This window comes from Apodemus sylvaticus, chromosome 15, assembly GCF_947179515.1.
Source record: "Apodemus sylvaticus chromosome 15, mApoSyl1.1, whole genome shotgun sequence".
In the NCBI taxonomy this organism is placed as follows: Eukaryota; Metazoa; Chordata; class Mammalia; order Rodentia; family Muridae; genus Apodemus; species Apodemus sylvaticus.
In genome coordinates this window covers 68190374-68215657 of record NC_067486.1, presented here as the reverse complement: position 1 = coordinate 68215657, position 25284 = coordinate 68190374, and the positions used below count along the sequence as shown (strand labels likewise).

Sequence of the window (25284 nt, the reverse complement as noted above, 5' to 3'; positions counted from 1 at the left end):
ATTAAAGGCACGTGCCCACCACCTGGCTGCCAAGGCAACTCTTATAAGGACAACGTTTATTTGGGGCTGGCTTACAGATTCAGAGGTTCCATCTATTATCATTCAAGGCAAGAGCATGGCAGCATGCAGGCAGGCATGGTGCAGGAGGAGCTGAGGGTTCTACATCTTCATCTGAAGGTTGTTAGAAGACTGGCTTCCAAGCAGCTAGGACAAGGGGCTTAAAGCCCATGCCCATAGTGACATACTTTATTCAACAAGGACACACCTTCAAATAGTGCTATTCCCTGGGGCAAGCATATTCAAACCACCACAGTGCCTTTCTCCACCTTCTGGTTCTGTTAGCAAACTTCGGTATAGAATTGTTAAGTGGAATATTACAAAATCAATTCAAAAGTTTTAAATTACATAGTATTCTGAATAGTACAATGAAACCTCCTACCATTCCATTCCATCACCTGGGATGTGAACCATTCCCTTTATCTAGGGTAACCAGGCTGTGTATACCTGAGAGTCAATAGCCATCTTAGTTTATCAAATGAATGTTATAGTTACTGCTGGGTTTCTGGTCAACTAACTTCAAGAAACGTGTTTTTTTGTTTTTTGTTTTTTTAATTTATTTATTCATTATATGTAAGTACACTGTAGAAGACACACCAAATAGGGCATCAAATTTCACTTTGGGTGGTTGTAAACTACCCTGTGGTTGCTGGGATTTGAACTCAGGACCTTTGGAAGAGTAGTCAGTGCTCTTAACCACTGAGCCATCTCTTCAGCCCCTTCAAGAAACTTCTAAAATGTATATAATTAAGAAAACGTATATAATTAAGAGCGCTGGCTGCTCTTCCAGTGGTCCTGAGTTTACTTCCTGACAACCATATGGTGGCTTACAACCATCTGTAATGGGATCCACTGCCCTCTTCTGGTTCTGTCTGGAGAGAACAATAGTATTTTACATATATAGAATAAGTCAATCTGAGTTTATGTTCTTGCAAGCTGTTTAGTAGCTTTTATTTTAGTGATGGTCCTGAAGCTTAAGAGAATTAATGCTGACATTTTATTACAATATATTATATTGTATTTTATTTTATTATTCGTTGTTGTCATATATAGAGATCTATACTATTATTAGATATCTCTCAGTGATTATGGTGCATATCTCCTAGGGTTACTACTGAGTAGACCATTCTTTTGAGAAGTTTAGTTGTAAAACTGAGTAGAAGACTAGACAATAGGTAGAGGGGAAAAGATGACTGATTGTTTATCTGATGAGAAAGCATTTATAGAGAAACAAGTGCTGAAGAAATTGTAATAAGACAGTTGTGAGGTCATGGTTGATAGTAGACAGAATGAAAGGATATACTCTGAAGGAAAAAACTGGTTGTTATATTTTATAAATATTGCCTGGATTTGTTATTGGGGAGATAGCAATGAGTTTTTCAGTGTCAATCACATTGTAACCTTAAGTTACTGGATATAGATTTATCTTACTATCCAAAGGGTCGATTATTTGAATTAAGTTACTTTATCTAATGTGATAAAAATAGAGTACTCACAATCATGGTGTTTATTTTCAGCTGACAGTTTTGTCTTACCCCTGTTCTTTGTAGGCTTTGGTGAAGCATGTGCAGTCTAAAGGATATCCGAATGAACGTTTTGAACTTCTCACCAACTTCCCCCGGAGGAAACTCTCTCATCTGGACTATGACATTACCTTACAAGAGGCTGGCCTCTGTCCTCAAGAGACTGTCTTTGTACAGGAAAGAAATTAACACCATGGCCTGGCCTCTCTCAGCTTACCCCTTTTCTCTATTCCTGTGAGGTACCATGCCACTAAGTATGCATTTTGGTTCATAGGACTATAGAGCCAAGCTGGGCAAGCAAGTCACCTGCCTTTTCTTTATCTTTCTGTCACTTGTAAATCAGTCTCCTTCCCCTCATCTCTGTCTTCTTTCTCTTCCTTTTTCTCACTTTGTTCTTTCTTACCAAACGTGGTGACCAAATGGAAGAATAGCGTCTCTCCTAGTGCTGGCAGCACGAAATGTGTGTTCTAATAAGTGGTCTCTTGTATGACAGCTTTTGGGGACCTAGTGATGTTACTACTTCTAGACTCTGTTGACAAAGAATGGCTAGAATCAGAATTAAAAACAGCCCCCATTTTTGGTAGGAAAAAGAAATTCTTTTAACACGCGTTTTGTTCATCATGTAGGAAGATGTCATAATGAAATATCCAGGCTTTTGTTCATGTGGGAAAAGCATCCTTTATACTGTTGGTCATCATATTTAAAATTTCCCTCAAGGATTCCCATCTTCTAACTACAAGCTATTTCCATGGTGTGTGTTATTGGCAGAATCAGTGCTCAGTGTATTGTATGTAGCACAGGGTGGCTTTCAGTGTCCTAGCCTGAGACAGTTTTCCTTTTATTACTCTATCAATTCCTCTTTCCAGTCCTAGGATGAAACTTTAGTAAGCATCTTGTGTCTTGGCTAGGAAGGTGCTTGCTGTTTTTGCCTGCACAGCAAATTAGTTCCTTTGGGTCCATTGTCTGAGTCTAATGTATTCTGTAGGAAGGCAGGTGTTCAATAATCATGTAGTGCAATGGCTTTGTAATTGTAACCACTGTGGTTATTGATTGTCCTATGTGCTTAAGGCATACTTAAGTATGTCCCAGCGATGGGGGGGTTGGGGGGGACAACAGCCTACAGTTGAGAGTTGCTAACGATGTTCTTTTGGTTAGAAATATGGATCGTTTTTTTACCTCCAATTGGAATACTATCTAAAATGCTTTGGTAACTAATACCTTAATTCCTCATGCTGTTTTATTTTAGAAAATATCAAAACTGAAAGTCTCTGAGAGGAAGACCTTCAAACTCAGTTCATATGACAACAGTTAGTAAGAAAGATTACTAGTAATGGTCAGATGTGAGTTTTTTCCTGCCAACAAAAGTCACATTCAAATTGTATTTGGTGAAAGCTTTTTTCAGTATTATTTAGAAGAGGCCACCTGAATCTATATAGTACTATTCATCAGCTTCACTGTATGTTCAGTTCTCCCTTGAGCTTTAAGGAGAGTTCTCTAGCAGGGCAGGTAGTGATTTGGTGGGAAAACCAAAACTTTAAACTGCTTATAAAACCATTTCTATAGAATGACTGAAGATTTTGAGTGATTCTTGAACCTGTATACAATCTAAATTGTGATTACTCAGAAACCTTTGGATTCCTGTGTCCTTGCAGATCTCTCTCTTGGCAACTAGGGGATTAAAAAGATAAGTTAAAGAGATATGGTGTGTTGTTAGTATGCAATTACAGAATATGGTTGTTAATGGTTGGATTTTGAGGGACCTCCGTAAAGAATGGGTTATGTTTCTCCACAAGGAAATCATGGAAAATTTTGTTATTTTTCAGTGAGTCCTTTTGAATTAATGTTCTTACATTTTTTTCTAAGTCTGTGTAAGTGCTTATGTATAAGTATATAATTGTATAAATATTTATAAATATATTTATATAATTACAGTTTCATTTATACCTTGAGTCAAAGTTCTCTCTTTTGATTGGTGACTGAATAATATCACTTTGGTGTTTTTCATAGTGCTTGAGGCTTAACCAACAGTTCGGATTTATTTAGTAAACATGTTAATTCTTCAGTTGTATCTCTGAACTTGAATAAAAACTGGCTGTCTAAGGAATAGACTCTCAGAGGCTTAAGAAAAACCAGTAGTCAAGGTCAGCAGTCCAACACTTTGGGAGCTGCAGGGTAGAAAGTGAGAAAGTACCAACTATGCTGGCACCAGCTCCTCTGCTGGCACAGGCCCAGCTAAAGCCCACGTCAGTCAGAAATATGACGTCAGGCATTTTCCCTTAGAGGGCTCTGCTGCACCCTCTTATCCTATCTTGAGACCCTGAGGCAGGATGTTCAGAAGTGAGAGGGTTTATATAGCTCTTTTTTATGTGCTTAGCACTGGAATATCCATTTATGAGAAACCAAAGTAAGATGACCAAGTATATGTGTGAGTTAAGAGAACATGGCATTACGTATCTATCAGGCTTAGTCAGGATGTTCATGTAGGGGACTTTATTTAATGTTGGCAAGGACTATGATTATCAGGGTTGGTCCATGGGAGGAAGGAGATTATATGGATTATACAGGAGAGAAATAAGTGGGGTTAATCTGCATAAGATATTTGCCTTAGTTCCTCTGCAAGTTATTTTCCTTTCAAGGGAGAGCTTCCGTTCAACAGTCAGATGAGGTCTGTGAGGTTAGTTAAACCTAGTGATCCCCTGTATGTAGTAGAAACAGCTCAAAGGTTGTTTTTAAGTAAGGAGGAAAGGGACAAAATAGACTTGAGTGACGTCTAGAGGATGTGGAAACTTGTAGGACTTGGGGGGAGAGCAGTGCTGGGGAAGGGAGCAGCTAGCATGTGTGGTGTGTGCTCTGTGTTCATTTCCTCCTTCAGTCTTCATGAAGTTCCTGCACAGTATATATGCTGTCTGCTCATTTATGAATGTGAGGAAAACTAGAATTCATACAACGCACTCAGTATGTCATTACTAGTAAGGGCCTAATTAAAACTAGAGCCCAGAGTCTGTCCTTTGCCTTGTGTGGTGTGTTGTCCTATGTCGGTTGGAGCCTAAGGTCACATTATTATTATTATTATTATTATTATTATTATTATTATTATTATTACTCTAAGGTCATCTTACTATTTGGATTTATAAATTAAGGGTCTTTGTTTATTTAAAGACAGAAATAGTAGTTGGGGTCAACATTATGGGATTTGCACTACCCTATAAAAATCTTAATTATGCCCTTTTTTTTTTTGAATTTGGTTTTTTTGAGACAGGGTTTTTCTGTGTAGCCCTGGCTGTTCTGGAAGTCACTCTGTAGACCAGGCTGGCCTCGAACTCAGAAATCCACCTACTTCTGCCTCCCAAGTGCTGGGATTACAGGCGTGCGCCACCACCGCCCGGCTAATTATGCCATCTTAAAGAAAAGATATAATTATTTTTTCTGCTAGATTATCTACAATAGATTATTAAACAACTCTTTGTTTTTATACCATTGTTTTATCTTGTATCCAAATGTACTGTATTAGTGCTCTATTGAGTCTGTAATCAAAAGTTGGAAATATTTTGAAAGCTAAGTTCTGGTTTGACTGTTTTATTTAGTTAGGGAGTCATCTATATACATGAATAACAACTAGAAGGTGAATTTTATCTCTTTCAGCATTAAACTGTTATTACAGTAGGAACTTAAAATTAAAGGGTAGTGTGAGTTTAGTTAGAGGTATCTTCGCAGAGAAGAAATATAAATATGACAAGCACTGTAGCTGATTCTTCCACCCTGCGTACTAAATACTAGATTTGAAGCATGAAGTAAATCAGGAAGACACGACCTTTGCCCAGGTACTAAAGGATTTTGAGCTCCAGTACTAAAAAACCCTTTAATTAGCAAGGATCTCACTTGAACACTTAAGAAAAACATCAGAGGGGCTCCTGAAAAGTGAAGGCAAGATTTCTCTCCCTGGGTGCAATGCATGGTGTTTGGTACTAAGATGAAGAACCTGCCTGGTGGGGTCAGTGCACCTCCTGTCGGGAACAGCTTTTCTTCCTCTGAATCTTGGATTTCTTTTTTGAAAAACAGAATTGGACTAGATTAATAGTTCTTTGTCTTTTCAAGTCAGAGGACTTTCGAAGTTTGAGGTTTTGTCCTGAGTGGGCAATGGTAGGGTCAACTACTAACAGAGTTAACCTCATGGGAGAAGTGTAAATGTGCACCTGGGGTCACAGCCCTGTGAAGAACTTATGTCTGCCCCACCGGTTTAAGCATCCAGTTATTTTATGACATCCTCAGACTAATTAAAAGTATAAAAACTGTGCTTGTCAATCAGTTCCTTTGGGGTTTTCCCCAGCATTCAAGTATCTTTTGCCCAATCTTTTACAGACCTGAAATCCCTCAGTACAATAGTTACAGATCTAGTGATCTTTAAATAGCTGAATATTTGTTTTTTAAAACGTAATACTGTAAGCCTATTGAATCTTAAAAATGGCTTCAATGTAGTGAATGCAGAACAAATAATGTCTCCAATACTGGAACTGTATTTGTGTGCTTTAAGCTAAGGGTGGCAGTTACAAAGCTGAATTGTGTGAGTTGTGAAGTTGAGACTTGGTTTGGGTAGATGTGACCTTTTTAAGATTTCCATCAAGTTGATATTTAAAACTAGTTCTTCTCCCATAGGATGGATATTTGTCTCACCTTTTAGAGATCTTTCATTTATTTGATAGTAAGTTTCAGAATACAAAATTATGAGTAATGCCTTGTGTAAAACTAAAACTTGAAAAGTAATGAGGGTAGGAAGAGCCAGCCCTGCTCGGACGCACACCTTTCCAGCGGCTTCAGCCTCAAGGAGTTGGCTGCTTCCAAGCAATCACTCCACCCTGAGGTGCTCCCCAGCCCCCGAGCGGATGGACGCCTACAGGCCCTGTGAGCAGGGAGCAAATCCCACATCACTGGTTTGCCTTATTTAACAGTTCGGTTCTTTACTGTGAAACTTAGAGTACCTAGTCCACAGTAGGGTGGGGCAAGAATGTTCTTCAGAACTCAAAATAACCAAAGAGTACCATTCCAATATATTGATTTCTCGTATAATACAGAGAATTAAATGTTTCAGAGATGATTATTTGGATTTCAGACTCACCTTTGTGTCAATTCTGATAATGAGACAGCATAGAATTAAAGGTATTTGACTTGTTTATTTAAGAACAGAGGTTATCATAGCTTTGGTCAGTTTCTTTGTTTTGTTTTGTTTTTTAAAGACAGGTTTTCTCTATCTAATAGCCCTGGCTGTCCTGGACTCTTTGTGGACCAGGCAGGCTGACCTCAAACTCATAGAGATCTGCCTGCCAAGTGTTGTGACTCAAGGTGTGTGCCACCACACCTGGCTGGTTAGTTTCTTTATTAAGGAACTCAGGTGGCCAGTTTATTGGATATGATGAAACCCTGAAGTTGAACATCAGTTTAATCCTTTAGTCCATTTGGGGGTGGGAGTATCTTTTATTTTGTTTTCAAATGTTTATCAGTTCAGGTTAACCTCTCCTCTCCTCCTCCTCCACTTTCTCTTCTTCCTCTTCTTTTTTTTCCTTTGAGACAAGTTTTCTTTATGTAATCCTGGTTGTCCTGGATCTGGCTGGCCTCTTAAGTGACGTAGTTAGCTGAACATGACCTTGAACCTCTGGGTCTTCCTTGGGTTAGAGTGAGCTACATGTCTGTCTCTTCTTCATTCTTTTTCCTCCAAAACTGGTTATGCTATTTAATACACTTAGCTATGTTTTTAAAATTATATTTCTAAGCCTTAATGTATAATATTTCTTTTTTTTATAAGTTAATATAAAAGAATATTTTGAGCAAACATCGTTTTTTACAACTCATTTCTTCCCTAAGGCGAATTCTTGCTCCATGTAAGAGGGTGGCTGGCTCTGTGACAAACCTCCAAGGTAGCTGGCTTGTTTGGTTGGTTACAGGTTTTCGGTTGCCCTAACTAAATCTCACCATTTTCATAAACATTTTGTTTTTTAAAAAAACAACTCCTGAACCAGCACACTCAGTAGCCCAGACCGGCCTGGAACTCACTAGCCCTAGGTTGGCCTTGAGCTCTTCTGGGATTAGAGGGGCCGAGCCACTACACCTGCTTAACCTGATTAATTTTGACTATGTTTTTAATATGGCCTGTATGCCTTATAACCACAAAAAAGCTTGGACAATTCATATAAATTACTATTAAGAATAATGAAGACGTTATTAAAATTTGCTTGTGGGGCTGAAGAGAGAGCTTTTAGCTTAGCAGTTAAGAGCACTTGTTCTTGCAGAAGTCCTAGGTTTGAGTCCCAGCAACCATATAGTCGCCCACAGCTCTATAACTCCAGTTCTCAGCAATGCAACTCTTCTGAGTCTGAGACCACCCAGCACACACATAGGACGGAAGCTGAGGCAGGAGGATTGCTAGTTCCATGTCAACCTGAAGTTAACATACTAAGACCTTAACTCAAATCCCACTTTGCCTCCCCTGTTTTGAATATGCCTGTGGTTTGCTGTGCCCCGCATTGGTACATTGCATTGCTCTTCTAATACCAACTAGAGATCATTATTCTTTCAAGAATTATAATTAAAGCTATTATAATGCCTCATAGAAGTGTCTACATGAACACAAGTCTCATTGGCCTGAAAGAAAATAGTGTGATATAGAAGTATTGGTTTATATTTTGTTTATGTTTGGTTTTATAAGAAGCTGGGAAACATGGGGCTGACGAGATGACTCAGCAGTTAAGAGTTAACCTGGGCGGGTTTAGTTCTCAGTCCCCACCCCAGTGGGCCACCACCATCCTAACTCCAACCCCAGGGGATCCAATGCTGTCTTTTGACCTCTGAAGACTTCTGACTTTTTATACCACTAGACATGCATGTGGTACACATACGTGCAGGCAAAACAATCAGATATACAAAATAAATAAAAATATGTTTTAAAGATTTGCTCACATATTAGAAATGTGAATGAATACCAATGGTAATATTTTACTTAAGAACAGTCACATTAGTCTATAAGTATGGGAAGTTACATTGCTGCACTTAATTCTTTGGCAGTAAGCAACAGACTGTTGCTGTATAATGGTACCTCTAGCAACTAAGATTTTTTTATGCCTTATAAGGTCACTTAGGTTTTCAAATGAGAAAGAGAAGAGTTGAGCTAACCTGGAATAATAGGTCCTACCTAATGAACTGTCTTCACCAGAGGAGAAGCGATGGGTGGTGTGGAGCTCGGGGCCCTTGTCTGGTTCCCCAGGGTTACTAAGAAGAAAAGACTTTAACTGGGATAGTAAGAGTCCTTTACTGGGCATCAAAAATTGGGAACTTTTAAATGAAATAAGTTCTGACCTGAAATTGAACTTTCCCTTTCTCAAAATCCTTTATATTTACTCTTATTCACGGACTCATCTGGGAATCTTAACTATTAGGGAACCATTCGCTACCTCCTTAGTTTCTTTCTTGCACCATGATAGCTGATGGTACAGTGTGTGTCACCAGGATGAATTTCAGGCTGATGACATTAGAATATTTATATTCAGCTGGAAATCTTATTTTCAAGAGAACAAGTTTATGGTATGCTTTTCTCAAAGATACTGTGTTCTCGGTGAAAAATATCAATAAATACTAAGTGATATGACTCAAAATACAAATAGGCTCATGAAGCTAGTCTTATGCTCTAAGCAGTGCTGACACTCTGCCTGCCTCTAGAATCCCATGTTACCAGCTAATTAGAGAGAATATCGTGGGATCTCAAGCCTCAGACGTCAGAAGTGAGTGCTATCTGATGCTGTAGACTTTGGAGGCTTCTGTCCAAGTTTTAACATGAATATTTTAGACACAAGTTTTTACTCCTGAGAATTCCTTTTTTCCAGGCTATTTTTCTGTTGATTATTAAGAAATTCTAAGCATCTAGATGTCTCTTTTTTTTCCCCTTATCTTTAGCTGTTAAGAAAGTTGTCTTTCTAGTAAGTGTTATTCTGTGTAAAATTTCAGGAGTATTTGTGGGTTTTGCATGTTTTGTATGAATTCAGTTTGAACAATGCATTTAAAATCATCTGGGATGTCCAGTTCTGGCATGTCTTCATTGTTTGTGTTTTAAACTTGTCTCATGTGTTTCCAAACCTCACTTTGTATCTTACCTGAGATAATTGAAGTTGATTTAGGGTGTTTGCTTTACAAGTGGTTTTTTTGTTGTTTGTTTGTTTGTTTGTTTGTTTGTTTGTTTTAAAGCAATTCTTAATGCAGTGTTTAGATATTTCCTGGGCTGTTTATATACTCAGTTTGCCCTCGACAAAGTGGTGGTCTTACTAAGATTTGAATTCTTAATACAAAATGGGTTCTACCTTTAATCTATAGTTCAGCTTGTGACTGAATCCAAAACAGTGGTAGACAGAGCTAATCCTTGTGGAGTGTCCCTGACCAGTGCCCTCTAGTATGCATGTGAGTTTCTAGGTTTCTGGCTATCAATCCCACAGTACTAGGAGATCATTAATGTTAGAACACTTCTCCAAATTAGAGTGAAGGCTATGAGAGAAGCAAGGTGGGGAGTCACACCATCCACTGCAGTTTTTGTTCAAGATGCATGAAAGACCCTCCCAAGTATCTAGTGATTGTAAAGGTGCTAGGGGAAGCCTGAATCCAAAGGAACACACAGAGGCGGGAGAGCTATGACTCCTGGCTAAGACTCCCTGGACTCGACTGCTCTGTACCTACCTAGGGTATGTTAGACGCCTCCCTATTATGTTTCCATGGACACACATAGGCTATTATAGGCACGTGCTTTCTGAAGTGGGGATCTCTCTGTTGGAGATTTATTTCCTGTTCTGGGCTGTACCAAATTGTGAATACTGTGTTGTACCCAGTTGCTTTATATTAATACTGCAACTTGAATTAGGGCGGGTGGGTGGGGCAGCAGGGTGGGGGAGGGAGGGGAGCGAAATGAAGTCTTTTGAAGACATCAGCTCACTGTGCTGAGAGAGGGACCAAACTCAAGGAAACCTCTGATCTATAAATTCAACTGCTGCATTTTTTATAAATACATGTAAATGTCCTGTTGTAATATTTGATCTTGGAAATAAAAACAAAAAGTTTTCAGTATTTGAGTCATTGTTTTTGTCACCAATGAGTATTTCCTTTCATGTAATTTCTATTCCAAAAGCTTGTCCTTATAGCCTCGTGTTTGAGACACTTAGAGGTTTTTTGTTTTGTTTTAAAACTTGGTTTCTGAGAACTTTTAAGACAAAAGGATCAGCTGTTGAAAGCCAGCCTTGACTACATAGCAAGTCCAGGGTTAGACAGGGTTACATGAAACTCAAAAAACAGCTAGGCATGGTTGGTAGTTTCAACACTGGGACAGCAGAGGCAAGCAGAACACTTGTGAGTTCAGAGCTGACCTGATCTGCAGATCAAGTTCCAGGACTACCAGAGCTACATAGACCCTGTCTCAAAAAGAAAAACCAAACAAAAAACCAAGACACTTGGTTTCTATTGACAAAGGTTAGTTTGTATTTGCCAGATGTTTGCTAATATATTTTCCTTAGGTAATAATTGAACATTTTGGCTGAAGTGTTATGAAAGTGTTAGTAAGTATATATTTAATAAATTTGGGCAATGAAGTGTTTAATCTTTTAGACCAATAATAATAATAGCACCAGAAGTCTACTAGATGAGCATAGCACGTCTGCTTGTCACCGTGGCACTTGGAGGTGGGGAGAGCAATAGTCCAATCGTAAGCTACGTGGCAAGTAGATCTGCCTGGGCTACATGAAATCACATTTCAAAAATCCAAACCAAAAACACCACTTAAACAAATAATTTCTAACTGGGCAAAAAATCCAGGAGATACGATCAAGCTGTATAACTAGGCATTGTGGGTGCTGCCTAACTCACCAAGTGTACTTCTCCTTTATTTGAACTGTCAGTGTCCCTAAATGCTAGGCTTGCCATGTTCCAAAACATCTTAATCCCTGCATTTGGAAGGCTGAAACAGAAGGATTGCTTTGAGTTGGCGGCCACCCTAGGCTATAGAATAAGATCTTGTCTCAGAAAGTGAGCAACAATATAGGTGTGAGAAGATGGTAAAGAATCACAGTCCCCGTCCCCGTCCCTGTCCCCTAGGAGTGGGTAGAACCACAGATGTGACTGCAATATGAAACTGTGAGCCAGTGAGGGTTTATTTTTAACTAGAATATTGATGGGATAGGAATGATAAGAACTGGTGAGGCGCTGTCTGCCTTTTTCAAGGTTCAGTCCCATGTTTTATAAAAAAGGGGCCAAAGATAAAATGTTTGTGGAGTGATGTATGGTGAGGTGGGAGGGGGTGCCTCTGGAGGCCCATGCTGAGGCATCCCTTCCCCCTGAGGTACCAGCCACAGGACGGATATAGTATAGAATATAGTTTATTCAGGCCATGCGAAGGGAGTTGAGAAGGGAGAAAGAGACACAGAAGAGGCTGGCCAGAAACAGAGGGGGGAGGGAGAGCTGAGTCAAAGAATAAGAAGAGTGAGATGGAGAAGGGGACATACAGCCTCCTATTCTAAGCCAGGCCTACCTGGCTGCTGCCAGGTAACTGCTGCGCACAGCCTAGAAGGAATGCTAGCTAACACCCAGTACAGGAAAGGCAGGGCGAGGAGGGCGGGGCATGAATAGGATGTTGGAGAATTCATTTTCTTACTGAGGCCTGATCTGAAGGCTGTCCAAGTAATCTAAGAGCAAGAGAATATATGCAAAGGTATTTATTGTGCAGAGAAAGGGGAGAGAAGGGGGGAGTTCTGAAGGGGCCGACTGTGTGGCATGTGGTGTGTAGGGGTGTGCAGTTTACAGGCACTGGAAGGGGGAAACTGCAGCTTTCAGTTTGGTCTGGGATGTTTCTGACATGTGGGCACCTTGTTGAGTGTATCAGACATGATCGCCAAAGTGACCTTACTGTCTTAACTTCTAATTACAAGCCTATCACAGGAAACTGACACCAGAAAGGTGCTACGAGGGGAGGAAATTTGGAGTCAGAGCTGAGAAATAGCAGCATAGTGGAGCTCAGTGCCAAGAGGGAATCCATCCTTGAGAGGGCCAAAGCCTAGGATCTCCTGTCACGGAGGGTCAGCTAGTGAGGGAGGAGACCTCAGAGATGCCAGGGAACCAGTGGAGGATGTTCAGGAATCAAGATCTAACCACATCTCATGCTGCAAGGGGCAAGTAAAAAGGGTCAGTTAAGTGTTTCCTAGAGTCGGTCACTAAAAACCAGAAGCAGTTTCAGTGCACTGGGATCAAAGCCTAGCCTGAGGAGGCCCGTTTGCCTACTCAGTATTTTTATACTAGGGAAGTAAAACAAACCATAAAAACCACCCAAACTTCCTCTCAGGTGACGGATCGTGTCTCTTTCAACCTCCTGAAACTGCCTTTTTCCTCCTATTAAGGGAATGTGCTCTGTTCTGTCAGCTATCAGTGGATTAGTCACTCTGGTCTGCTGGACCTGTCATTTCCCTTTTCCCTTCCTCCAAATTCTGTTATCTTAACTTCCTCTTCTCCTGGCTCAGAGCCCAGCTCTCAGTATCTGTAAGAATGGAACATCTGTCTTGTTTTTCCTAGGCCTTTACCGCGAAGAAGCCTTCTGTGGCATTGACATTACCCCACCCTGTTCATAACCTGACCTCCCACATCCCAACATTCCTCCTGACTGCAAATGCACTGTGACGTCCGGATCACATCTGTAAGAGCCAAATTCTGAGGCCAGCACGGAAGAGAAAGGAGACTTACCAGTGCTCTACTGCTCCCAAAAGCTGAGCAGGATGAGGAAACTGACCAGATACTGGCCTTTGTAAATCTGTTTATTGCATGTATGCATGGAGATTCTTTGTAAAAATTTAAAAGTTACATTAATTACTTGTGTGCACGAGCACAAGTGTACACACACACACACACACACACATGCAAGTGTCACAGCATTTGTGTGGAGGTCAGAAGACAGCTTGCAGGAGTGAATTCTCTTCCACCATGTGGGTCCCAGAGATCTTCACTGTGGGACCATCTGACCATCTTGACAGCCTGCAAGTAGATAGTTTGTTTATTGTGTTGTTTATAAGATTAATCATCACAAATTGACCCTAAGGAGCAGTGACCCGGCTGCCATTACCAGTTTCCCACTAAGCTCTGCTCTTTACGCTTTAAAGCCAATTAAAGCCCTTTCCCTTATTACACAGGTAATATTCTCATAATATTCATAAAAGCCAGGCAATAGCGGCACACTCCTTTAATCCCAGCAAGCTGGAGGCAGAGGCAACTGGATCTCTGGGTTTGAGGCCAGTCTGGTCTACAGAGCTAGTGTTCTAGGACAGCAAAGGCTACACAGAGAAACCCTGTCTCGTAAAACCAAAGATAATTAAATAATACCCGGGGTTGGAGAGATGGCTCATCATGTGCACTCTTCATGTGGTAATGACCCCAACCGTTAAAATTATTCTCATTGCTACTTCATAACTGTACTTTTGCAACTGTCATGAATCATTATTCAAATAGCCAGTTTCCCATGATCTTAGGCGACAACTCCTGTGAAACAGACATCCACCCCTCCACACCAATGGGTCTTGACTCACATGTTAACCACTGCTCTCGGACCAGCCATGTGAATTGCAGTTCCCAGAAAACATTCTGCGAGACCATTAGAATGCCAAATGTCTGTGGTTGGGGCTGGAAGGTGGTTCAGAGCAAAGGGCCTGAGTTGGATTCCTAGAGTGCACATGATACCTCACAACCCTCTGTAACTCCAGTTTCAGAAGATCCAATGCTTGGATCTTGGCCTCAGCTGGTACCAGACAAAATTCCTATACACATTACAAGAATAATTTTAAAAGCAATTTGTGTCTCACTCCACTTCCAGAATTTGTGAACTTAATTCTATCTTCTATAAATTCTTTCCCCCACCCCTCTTTTTGCACAGGATTTCTCTGTGCAGCTCTGGCTGTCCCAGATCTTGATCTGTAAACCAGGCTAGCTTCAAACTTAAGAGATCCACCTGTCTCTGCTTCCCAAGCGTTGGGATTAAAAACATGCGTCACCACTGGCCAGCTTATTTTCTATAAATTCTTAAACTGGCAGCAACAACCAAGAACCAAATATAGTGTATTCTGTCTCTATAATTGTCCCTGCTAAGTATGAGAAAGTAATTAAGGAGGAATGTTTGACCGGGCTTCTTGAAAAAAGACAGAGAAATTGTTGGGTATTAGTTGTCATCTTTGCTGTTAATGTGACACGGAAGGATTTTTAAGCTGTTAGGTTTTGCTTTTGTTTTATCTTGCTTTTGAGACAGGGTTTCTGCTTCCACTTCTGTCTTTTTAGGATTAGCAGGGAACTTCCACATCTGGTGGCTGGGGCCTTGAAGAGGAGCTTACCAAAGGCTGGTCTGGAGCCATCACAGTGCGGCATACACTGTTGTGATACAGTACAGGATTATGCCCTGGGCTTGAACACGAGAGGGAGAAGAAAGATGACGACGAGGCCGAGAAAGTGGGGTGAGAAGGAAGAAAGGGTAGGCTGTGCTCAGGCTTGCCCCCTCAGAGGAGCCCAGATGGCCCAGGGAAGGATGACACAGCCGGATGAAGCAGCTGGTGCGGGAAGGACGCTGGTGGCAGAGGAGGCTGAGGAGGGTCCTGGGTGCCTCAGTGACTCATTAAGACCATTGAGCTTGTGAGTCCATGCTTCCTTCCTTGGAATCACATGAAAGCGAGCAGAGAATGGGTCATGAGCACAGGGTTGGTCAGGGACAGAATGATTTGCAGCAGAGGCCCGTGGGCAGCTGTGGACACACACCCCCACTCAAGTACACATGGATGCCTGGGCACCACTACATATACAGAACCTTCCTGACCCTGCAAGGCTGGTCCTGTAGGAATCCTGGTTGGGGCTGCTGGAGCCAAGGCCCATTTTGAACAGAGCATTTCCTCCACTTTCTCATTCTCCTATCCTGATTCTTGTCATCAGAAACAGGTAAGCAGAGATGAAAGGGCCAGCTAAAATACATCCGAGACCAGCGGGGCTTAGCAGGTAAGAGTGCCCGTCTTGCAATACAGAGTCCCGGTTCTGCCACTTAACCGCTGGGACCAAGGCTGTCTCTCAGTGAACAGTGTCTTCGTGATCTTCAGGCCTCTGTACCTGCCTAGAATACCGTTCCCATATGGCACCTCCTTAATAGTCAAGTTTTGCCATGATAGCGCTCCTCCCAGGAGGCCTTGTCTTATAGGCAAGGGTCAAGCAATCCAGTAAGAGCTTCTATCCTTACTGTACTTTATTCTCCTTGAGTTTTGCCTGTTCCCCTAGCTTTATATCCTCAGGAAATGGACTGTATTTTCTCCCCCACCATTTTCTCCCTAGGCTCTAGCTCAGTTGTCCAGTGAAGACTGGGCATTTGCCTACTCTCTGCTGAGGGACGCAGGGAAAGATGGGAAAACAGACACAGCGTTTGTGCTCTTCCTTCCAGGCAAGGGCTCCTGTACCCAGACAGCGGCTGGTGATTGGTTCACACAGCCTGCACCCCAGGTTCAAATGAGGGCCTCCTCTACAGCCTGGTTTTAAGATTTGGCCTTAATCTTTGGGGGATAATGGTATATGTCTGAGGTCCTAGCACTTGGGAGGTGGAGGCAGAAAGTTCAGAAATTCAAGGCCAGCCCCTGCTATGAGAGACCCTGTCTCAAAACCAAACAAAACCAAATTTGACCTTCTGATCCTGCCTGCCTCTACCCACGAGAAAACAAGCCAAAATCTCTCTGCTCAGCTGACTCACACGTTTGGAAGGGTATCTCAGGGCATTGTGGTCTCACGGGGAAGAGTCATGGAGAGGAAGGGAAAGGTAAACCAAGTCACAGCATCCTTTTCCTTTAGAGGGACTAGAACCCCCATGTTCTTCTCAGGGCAGGCTGGCCAAGTGACTAGTAACTAGACAAGGCCAGAACCCTCAGGGACAGACTCTTATCTTAGTTTCCCATCAAGGTATCCTTTTCCTCCATTTTCAGTTAAAATTTCATGTTGCAAGCTGAGCATGCCCAGAGACATTTCTGTCCATTGCTTCTACATATATGTCCCACCCTCCTCGGAAAAATGTCTAGTTTTTCATTTTTAATAACAATTAACTTGAGCTTACTCAGGATGACTTAACTGCGCATGCGTATGTACATATATTTACATACAGTGGGACCACCCTGGTATAACTATGAATTAAACCCTCAAATAAAAACCCTCTCGCTCCGTTTGCTCTCCTGGACAGTACATGTAGACATCTTCCCTATTTCTATACGTCTTGGCCACGCTGGTTCTGGTTTGGCACTCACCAAGACATTGTGAGCCTGGGTATTCAGTTATGTGGTCTCTGAATTCCACTCACCCAAAAGTCTCACTCAGGTTTGCAGGTTTCCTCTATTTGTTTAAATTTCTTCAATTTTTTTTTGAAGAATTTTGTTTGTTTGCTTTTCATCTTATAGCCTAGGCTGACCTCAAATACACACTGTAGCCAAGGCTAGCCTCAAATACACATTGTAGCCAAGGCTGGCCTAAACTCTAAATCTCTTGCTTCCAACCCCATGTGTGTGCTAGAATAGAAAGTGTCTGACTTCAAGAATTAATCATTTGTTGATTATCTAAAGTTCAGTAGTAACTTTGAAGTCTTCTTGTTTGTTCGTTTGTTTGCTTATTGAGGCAGGCTCTCTTGTAGCCTTGGTGGCTTCAAACTCACTATGCAGAAAACAGCCCTGAACTCGTAATCTCCTTGACTCTACTTTCCAAATCTGGGATCATAGGTGTGTACCACCAGGCCTGGCACAGGCTCACTAATGTTCCAGCCCTTCCTTTGGCTTTCCTGAGAGGAAACAGCACAGGAGAGTTTGGTTTCAGTACTTGGTGGGGTTTCTAAAGAGTCGTGTATGAGCAGGTGCCGAAGGCATTCCTGGCCAAAAGTAGTTCCTGGGCCAGGTTCAAAACACATTCCTGGATGGCCAGTAACCTATCAGCCCTTCAGTCGGTCCTTCCTGGGCCTGACAGAATCAGTCTCCTGAGAGGCAGTGGGGTTAACGTCACAAGCGGAACACTGCCCTTAAATGGCAAAGTAATCTTAGGAGGGAAGACTGCCTAGATCACAAGATGATGAGGAACTCTGTAAGGGGGGGCACCCCACAACCTCCAGCATGGCAGGAAGGAATATCTTCTAGAGGGCCTATCCTCTCCACATGTGGACAAGGGTCAGATCCTCACAAGGGCTTTGAGGCTGAATTTGGAGCAAAGAGGCGGGTTTCATCTTTTCTGGGGCCTCGCCACTCCCTTCCCCCAGGTCTCTGGTGAAGGCTGTCCTTCACGCCCACCGCAGCTCCGCCAGCAAGGCCCAGCGTCCCTTCACTGGAACAAGCTGCTTTACTCTGTGTGAAAGGACTTGGTAAAGGCCACTCACCACACAGAACAGGACCATTGCAGCAGGGAGTAGGTGACTGGGGGGAGCAGGGAGACCGTGGACCAAGGGGAATCACAAGCCACCAAGGGCAATGGATACCAGTTGAGGAGAGAGCCTGCCTCTTTAGTGCTGTCTCTGGCAACCATCTTCTTACCATAAACTGTGGCTTACACAAGTAGAAACGAGGCTAACTAAAGGGATTTTGGTTTGGGGTCTTCTTTATTTGTGGGTTGTTTTTTTTTTTTTTTGGTTTTTTCGAGACAGGGTTTCTCTGTATAGCCCTGGCTGTCCTGGAACTCACTCTGTAGACCAAGCTGGCCTCGAACTCAGAAATCCGCCTGCCTCTGCCTCCCAGAGTGCTGGGATTACAGGCGTGTGCCACCACCGTCAGGCATTTGTGTTGTTTTTGAGTCAGGGTCTCTCTTGGTAGTCTTGGCTGTTCTTAAACTCACTGAGTAGCCCAGGCAGACCTCACTCTTACATTCTTTTTGCTTCATATGTCTAATTTTAGCTACTATGGATAAAGCCACTATGGATATCCAAATATCAGTGCTTGTGTGAGCAGGCATTTCCATAAAATAGTGGAATTACTGCTTGATTCAGCAAGTGAATATTTATTCACAAGACAAGGCCACACTATTTCCCAGAATGGTTTAACCATTCCATTCTTACTAACAACATAGATTCATTCCCATTGTTCCTCATACTCACTTACAAATTATTATTTTTCTAACTGCAATGGACATTCTATTTGGAAGTCAACACTACAGAGAATGAAGAATGCACGGTGCTACCTGTTCGTTCACCGCTCTACTTGCTGCTTTTCATTCTAAGATACCCTCCGTCATCGCGTACCTCTGTGATTAGAAGCTCAACTCTTATGCTAAGTAAAGAAAATCAGAGTTTTGTTAAAAATGCTTTAAACTCCTGTAATAAACTACAGAATCTGCCAAGAATAGAGGTAATCTGGTTAACAATCAAAAGGTTTAAATATGAATGCAATCCATAAGAACAGTTTCAACAACAAAAATAGAACTTTTCTTTTCTCAATAAAAATAGGCCAGTCGCTAGAAGGTATCGTTCTGTGAAGACATTATTTTAAAGCGCTAGCCTGTGGAATTTGCCACTGGGTTTTTACTTCATGCCTGGGAACCTTCCAGAAAGCAGTCCTGACACAACAGAATGACATTTGCAGACAATACTGGAGTGAGAGAACCGAGGTTGATGGTTACAATCACATTCCTGTGTGTTAAACTGTTACATCTTAATTATTCATACAGCTCATTGGTCCAACAGCATAAAAATAGAGAAGAGCATCGCGAAATTTCTCTCATTCCATGTTCAGAGACTTAGTCATTCTTCCCACTGTTTTCTGGAGGCAAGTCCTTGTTTACAGTCTGATGGCAATCACATACTGGTGGTTCCCAAAGCTACTGTCTGAAGAGGATGCTGAAGGCCATCACTATACAGCATACGGCGACATAAGGACGCTTGTGTTCACCAATTCGGGTGCACTTCCAAAATATTCCCAATAGTCCAGTTTTATTTCTGTCCAGGATGCTGGGTCCCAGGGATCGGATATAAGCACGCGTACTTATAAGCAGCAAGATTACAGTCACTAGACTCTGAAAATTGAAAATAGCAGACATAGTGAGACCAGTGCTGGTCTAGCCACATAACCCTTCCGGGCCAGAGCAGAAGAGGATCTCACTTACAAATTATTAAATGCTAACAAGGCTGATTATAGGTGGTAATGCAGTCCCAAAGGCAGAGGCAGACTGATCTCTGTGAGTGAGACTCTGTCTCAAATAGAACAAGCCTCTAACAATTGCAGGGGGTATATAGTCTCTCTCTCTCTCTCTCTCTCTCTCTCTCTCTCTCTCTCTCTCTCTCTCTCTCTCTCTCCCTCTCTCTCTCTCCTTCCCTCCTCCTCTCCCTCTCTCCTTCTCCAACTGCTCAAAAGAAAGAAATGAAAAGAAAAGAAGAAAGGAAGGAAGGAAGGAAGAGAGAAAGGAAGGAAGGAAGGAAGGAAGAGGGCTGGAGAGATGGCTCAGTGGTTAAGAGCACCAACTGCTTTTCCGAAGGTCCTGCGTTCAATTCCCAGCAACCACATGGTGGCTCACAACCATCTGTAATGGGATCTTTTGTTTTGTTTTGTTTTGTTTTTGTTTTTCAAGACAGGGTTTCTCTGTGTAGCCCTGGCTGTCCTGGACCTCACTCTGTAGACCAGGCTGGCCTTGAACTCAGAAATCCACCTGCCTCTGCCTCCCAAGTTCTGGGATTACAGCCACTATGCCCGGCTGTAATGGGATCTGACACCCTCTTCTGGAGTGTCTGAAGACAGCTACAGTGTACTCATATAAGTAAAATAAATAAATAAATAAATAAATAAATAAATAAATAAATAAACCTTTTAAATAAATAAATAATTTTTCCTTTGACCTCTAAATTTGTGATGTATGGCTATTCTCTCTCTCTCTCTCTCTCTCTCTCTCTCTCTCTCTCTCCTAAATGAATAACCTTACCGGTTATAATAGGGCACACACAAAACCAGATAGACTGTGGAAACGTGTGTGGTCAAAGCTTGAGAGAAAATGGAGGCTATAACTCCTATATATCGGGAAGGCTGAGAAGGGCGGCGCGTTTAAAAAGCTCTACCGCTGTCCTTGATATGACCTGTTGACAGAAGCCAGCTCCACTCGTCTTGTACCGCATCCTGTCGGGCATGCCTGCACTGCTCTGACCCTCTTTTTGTTTCAGGATGCTGTCCTTTCCCCGTGTGGTGGCCTGCTCGCGGACCTGTTCCCGCTTCCTGGGGCTGAGCCTGGGGACCTCAGCCCTGTGTGCTGCCGGTGCCAACATCGCGCTCCTCTTTCCTAACTGGGATGTGACCTACCTGATGCGGGGCCTCATTGGCAAGCATGCTGTGCTGGGCTCTGGGCTTTGGGGAGGAGGCCTCATGGTACGTGGTTTGGGTTCAGGGAGGAGGAATTCCTAAAAGCCGCTTTTAGGAATGGCGCTGAGAGGTGGTGTTGGGTCCATAAACAGTCCAAAGAGAGCGGGGACTTGTCGTGGGTTGCTGACTGTTTAGCTTGGATCCAAGTAGCCTAGAGGAATGTTAGCACCTATGGAGTCAAACCAGGCTAAACTTTTAACCCGGGCCCTAAGGCCGTTACAACAGTTGTGTATGGCACTAGAAATGCAAATCACCCAGTCTCTTTTAGATCTATTTATTTTTATGTGTGTGGGTGTTTTGACTGTATGTGTGTGTGTGTGCACCATGTGGGTGCAGGAAATTTCAGAGGCCAGAAGAGCGTGCTGGATTCCCTGGAACTGGAGAACCAGGTTGTAAGCCACTATGTGTGCTGGAAACCAAACCTGTGTCCTCTGAACGAGCATCAGCGCCCTGCACCCGAGGGGCATCCTCTGGCCCCACCTAGGCTCCTGGTGACACACTTCTCTGCTCTCCAGGTCCTCCTGGCAGCGACTCTCACCTCCATGACAGGCAGCTTCAGGAAGAGGGCCCCCTGCTTGCAGGTAAGCACAGTCTTTCTGCTCTAGAGGCTGAGGGCTCCAGGGGCAGTTTTCGTTTTCAGGCTGGAAGTCAGTTCCTGCCTGTGCCGTTTAACAACTAAGAAGGAAATTGCTCAGGGCAAAGAAGGAAGTGGCTCATGAACCCCAGATGTCCACAGAAATGTAATAAACTCCTATTTTCTCTGATACACTGATGAGTATGAATAGGATTTAAGTATACTGTAATAATCTATCTTCTATAGAAAATTTCCTGGCTGTTTTTTATATATTTACTTAGGTTTTTTGTTTTTTGTATTTTTTTAAATTTTATCATCTGATTTCATGTGTCTGGTGTTTTGGTTGCTTGTATGTTTATGTGATGCTTGTGTGCCTTGTGTCACTGGGGGGCCAGGAGAGGCTATCAGATCCTGTGGAATTGGGTTTCCAGATGGTTGTGAGCGGTTCTGTGGGTGCTGGGAATAAAACTCAGACCCTCTGGGAGAGCAAGCACCTTCTCTTAGTGGCTGAGCCATTTTTCCAATCCCTATTTGCTTTTTTTTTTTTTTTTTTGTCTTGTTTTGTTTTTTGAGACAGATTTTTGCTATGTAGCCTGGAGCTAGCCTTGAACTTGTCATCCTCCTGCCTCATCTCCCCAGTCCTGGGACTATAGGTGTGAAGCACTTTGCTGGTGCTTGACTAGTTTAGTATTTTCTTAGAAAGCCGGGGTATAGCTCAGAGGTAGAGCATTTGCCTAACATGCATGAGGTACTGGGGTAGATTCTCAGCACTAAAACCAACACACAACCAAACCAAACAAACCACATACATGTCTCTCTCTCTCTCTCTCTCCCTCTCTCTCTCTCTTACACACACATACACACACACACACATACACAGAGAGAGAGAGAGATCTGTTTATATGTATGCCCACATACTGAGATTTTTTTCTTGCCATTAGAAATAATCCAACCACCGATTAATATCTAATTTATATTTAATTCTTCTACCCTATAGATATTGATACAAGGAGTAACTAGAATAAATTTGCACATTATTAATTACAGCTACATGGGTATAGATTTTCAGATATCTCAAGCTGGGTGTGGTGGCTCACCCCTCTTAACATCAACTTTTGGATGTTGATGGAGGTGGAGACAGGAGGTTCAAGGTCATCCTGAGCTATATCGTTGTGATCAACATGGATTCTATGTATGCATGTGTGGGTGTACAGATGTATGCATGTCATGTATGCATATATCTTGTTCTTGTGTGCCTTCTATTGCTGTGAACACCATGAACAAAGAAACTTAAAAAGAAAAAGGGTTATTTCATCTCACAACCTTAGCTCACAATCCACCTCTGAGGGAAATCAGGGCAGGAACTCAAGGCAAAAACCTAGAGGCAGGAACTGAAGAAGAGACCACGGGCGAATGCTGTTTATTGGCTTGCTTCCAGGCTAATGGCCAGCTGCCTTTTTAATACCTCTCAGGAGCACTCGTCCATGGACGGCACCGCGCACAGCAGGCCCAGCCCCTCCCACTTCAGTCAACGATTACAGTCCATGTGCACATGCCTATGATCTGACGGAGGTCATCCCTCAGGTGAAGCTCCCTCCTCCCAGGTGACTCTCCAGTCTGTGTCAAGTTGACAAATGTATAGATTGCTTGTTCAGTCCCAGACATGAAGCGATGCCTCAGTGCTGCCATTCACACGCTATCTGCTGACTCCCACAGCCCACGCACACACAGGGAAATCTCTCACTGAGTTCCATGCTAAAGCATTAAATATAAACACACATTTCATCCATTCTTCTCTGTTCTCTGCCTGAGTGAGTGACTTTTAATCTTGAATGACCATCCAATTTTCTGAAGGATTTGCTAAAACACAAATTGTTCAGTCTCATCCTGGGTTTCTGACCCAGAAAATTGAGGATGGATTAGATGGAGTCTGCATCTCAACATGTGTTCCCAAGTGATGTGTCCTTGCTGTCCTGGGAGATGCTGGGCTTCTGTCAGCTTACCCAAATTTGAGTCCTCTGACGTGAGAGCCAGCTCCTTGTTTGCCTCCTTCCTGCCTTTTGTTTACTTGATTTGAAAAGGAGAGACCAAAAGTGGGAATTTTTGAGCTTTAAAACTTATAGCTTGTCACTAGAAGAGAAAAGTAAACATGCAATAAAGAATTTGCTAGCTCAGACACTGCAGTAGAAGAGCAAGAGAGTGCCAACCTGCTTGAAGGTCCAAGGACCATGTGCAGTGAGGAGATGCAGATCCATGTGTCTGTCTGTCTGTCCTTTCTCGACAATCCCATCTTAACAATTGGTGTCCTAGCAACAGACACCATATCAGCCACTCGTGGACATGTTTTAAGGGTAGGAGAATGCCTGACCACCAGAGAAGTTAGATTTGGCCATGACACCCCACCTTCCCCTTGACCACAGCTCTGTATGGGCTGGATTTCTGCCTCCTCTGCAGGTGCTCACCGCTCTGTTGTCAAGTGGCCTGGCTCTGCTTGGGGCTGTGATTTCCTTTGTCACTTCTGGAGTAGCCTTGAAAGACGGTCCCTTTTGCATGTTCGATGTCTCATCCTTCAATCAGACTGAAGCTTGGAAATTTGGCTATCCCTTTAAAGATCTTCACAACAGGTAACAAAACAGCCCCTCATGAGCCCAGGCCTGTGATTTGAGCCAGGGGAGCCCGACCCCGGGTTTTCTATTGGAGTTCCTTGATTGTCTTTTCTTCTTTATCCCCAATCCCTGACCTCCTCCTTGGGTCTAGGAATTACTTGTATGACCATTCACTCTGGACCTCCGTCTGCCTGGAACCGTCTAAAGCTGTGGTTTGGCACGTGGCCTTCTTCTCCATCCTCCTGTGTATCAGCCTCCTCCAGCTTCTCCTGGTGGCCATCAATCTTGTCAATAGCATTCTTGGTTTGTTCTGCAGCTTCTGTGAGAAGCGCTAGGTATGGACGACCTCCCGTGAATTGGTGCTGAGCAAGCTTCCGGCAACCTTTTCTGCAAGAATAGGCTGTGAATCCCCCTCAGGCCTTCCTATAGGATGATAGCCCTTCCTTGCTCAAGAAACTGAAAGCCATTCTGTGTTCTTTAAGATGATATGGTAATGCAGCCACAAAGTCATTGCTGCTGTATAAAGGATCTCCGCTCGGCCTCTTAAAAAAACTTACAAAAGGGCTCAGAGGACGAGAACACTGACTGCTCTTCCAGAGGTCCTGAGTTCTATTCCCAGCAAACTCGTGGTGGCTCACAATAATCTGTAATGAGATCTGGTGCCCTCTTGTGACATGCATATATGCAGGCTGAACACTATGTACATAATAAATAAATAAATCTTTTTTAAAAAAACTCATAAAAGTTGGTCATATGTTAAGATAGAGAAGCTGGGACTGTTGTGATCATAAAAAGAGAAAGAGGTGTGAGAATCTGTTCTATGGCGGTGTGGGGGAAGGGGGTGTTTCAGCAGGCCCATGCCAAGGCATCCCTTCCCCCGAGGGACCAGACACACAACGGTATAGTATAGTATAGTATAGTATAGTATAGTATAGTATAGTATAGTATAGTATAGCATAGCATAGTATAGAATAGAGTTTATTCAGGGCATGGGAGGGGAGTTAAGGGGGAAGTAGAGGCAGAGAAAGGCAGAGAGAGGGAGAGAATAGAGAAGCAGAGGCCGGCCATGACCCTGTGGAGAGAAGGGGGAGGGGAGGAGAGCCCAAGAGGGGCAAGAGGGAAGCTGAGAGTGAGAGAATAAGAAATGA

At 42.8% G+C, this 25284-nt stretch overlaps 3 protein-coding genes across 4 annotated transcripts in view; 2 read left to right on the top strand and 1 right to left on the bottom strand.

Moving 5' to 3' along the window:
• Ubxn7 (UBX domain protein 7) overlaps positions 1 to 8497 on the top strand; it is a 62155-nt gene extending 53658 nt beyond the window's left edge. The window contains exon 11 of the mRNA XM_052157794.1: positions 1608 to 8497. Coding sequence (XP_052013754.1) covers positions 1608 to 1769 — 162 coding nt within the window. The 3' untranslated portion in view covers positions 1770 to 8497. The remainder of the gene's footprint in view (positions 1 to 1607) is intronic.
• Positions 8498 to 13031: 4534 nt separating this feature from the next.
• On the top strand, positions 13032 to 24834 carry Tm4sf19 (transmembrane 4 L six family member 19). Of its 2 annotated transcripts, XM_052158898.1 has the most exons (6): positions 13032 to 13281; positions 14907 to 15254; positions 20761 to 20962; positions 21472 to 21537; positions 23985 to 24154; positions 24288 to 24834. In XM_052158898.1, exons 2-6 carry the CDS (start codon positions 15055 to 15057, stop codon positions 24469 to 24471), a joined length of 822 nt encoding a protein of 273 aa, XP_052014858.1. In that variant the 5' UTR covers positions 13032 to 13281; positions 14907 to 15054; the 3' UTR covers positions 24472 to 24834. The 2 variants fall into 2 exon arrangements, with proteins under 2 accessions (XP_052014858.1, XP_052014859.1); XM_052158899.1 differs by lacking the exon at positions 13032 to 13281 and having other exon boundaries at positions 15191 to 15554.
• On the bottom strand, positions 19259 to 19649 carry LOC127666150 (protein kish-A-like). Its single transcript, XM_052158900.1, has one exon. The coding sequence runs from the start codon at positions 19647 to 19649 to the stop codon at positions 19431 to 19433; it is 219 nt and encodes a 72-aa protein (XP_052014860.1). The 3' UTR covers positions 19259 to 19430.
• Positions 24835 to 25284: the final 450 nt, after the last annotated feature.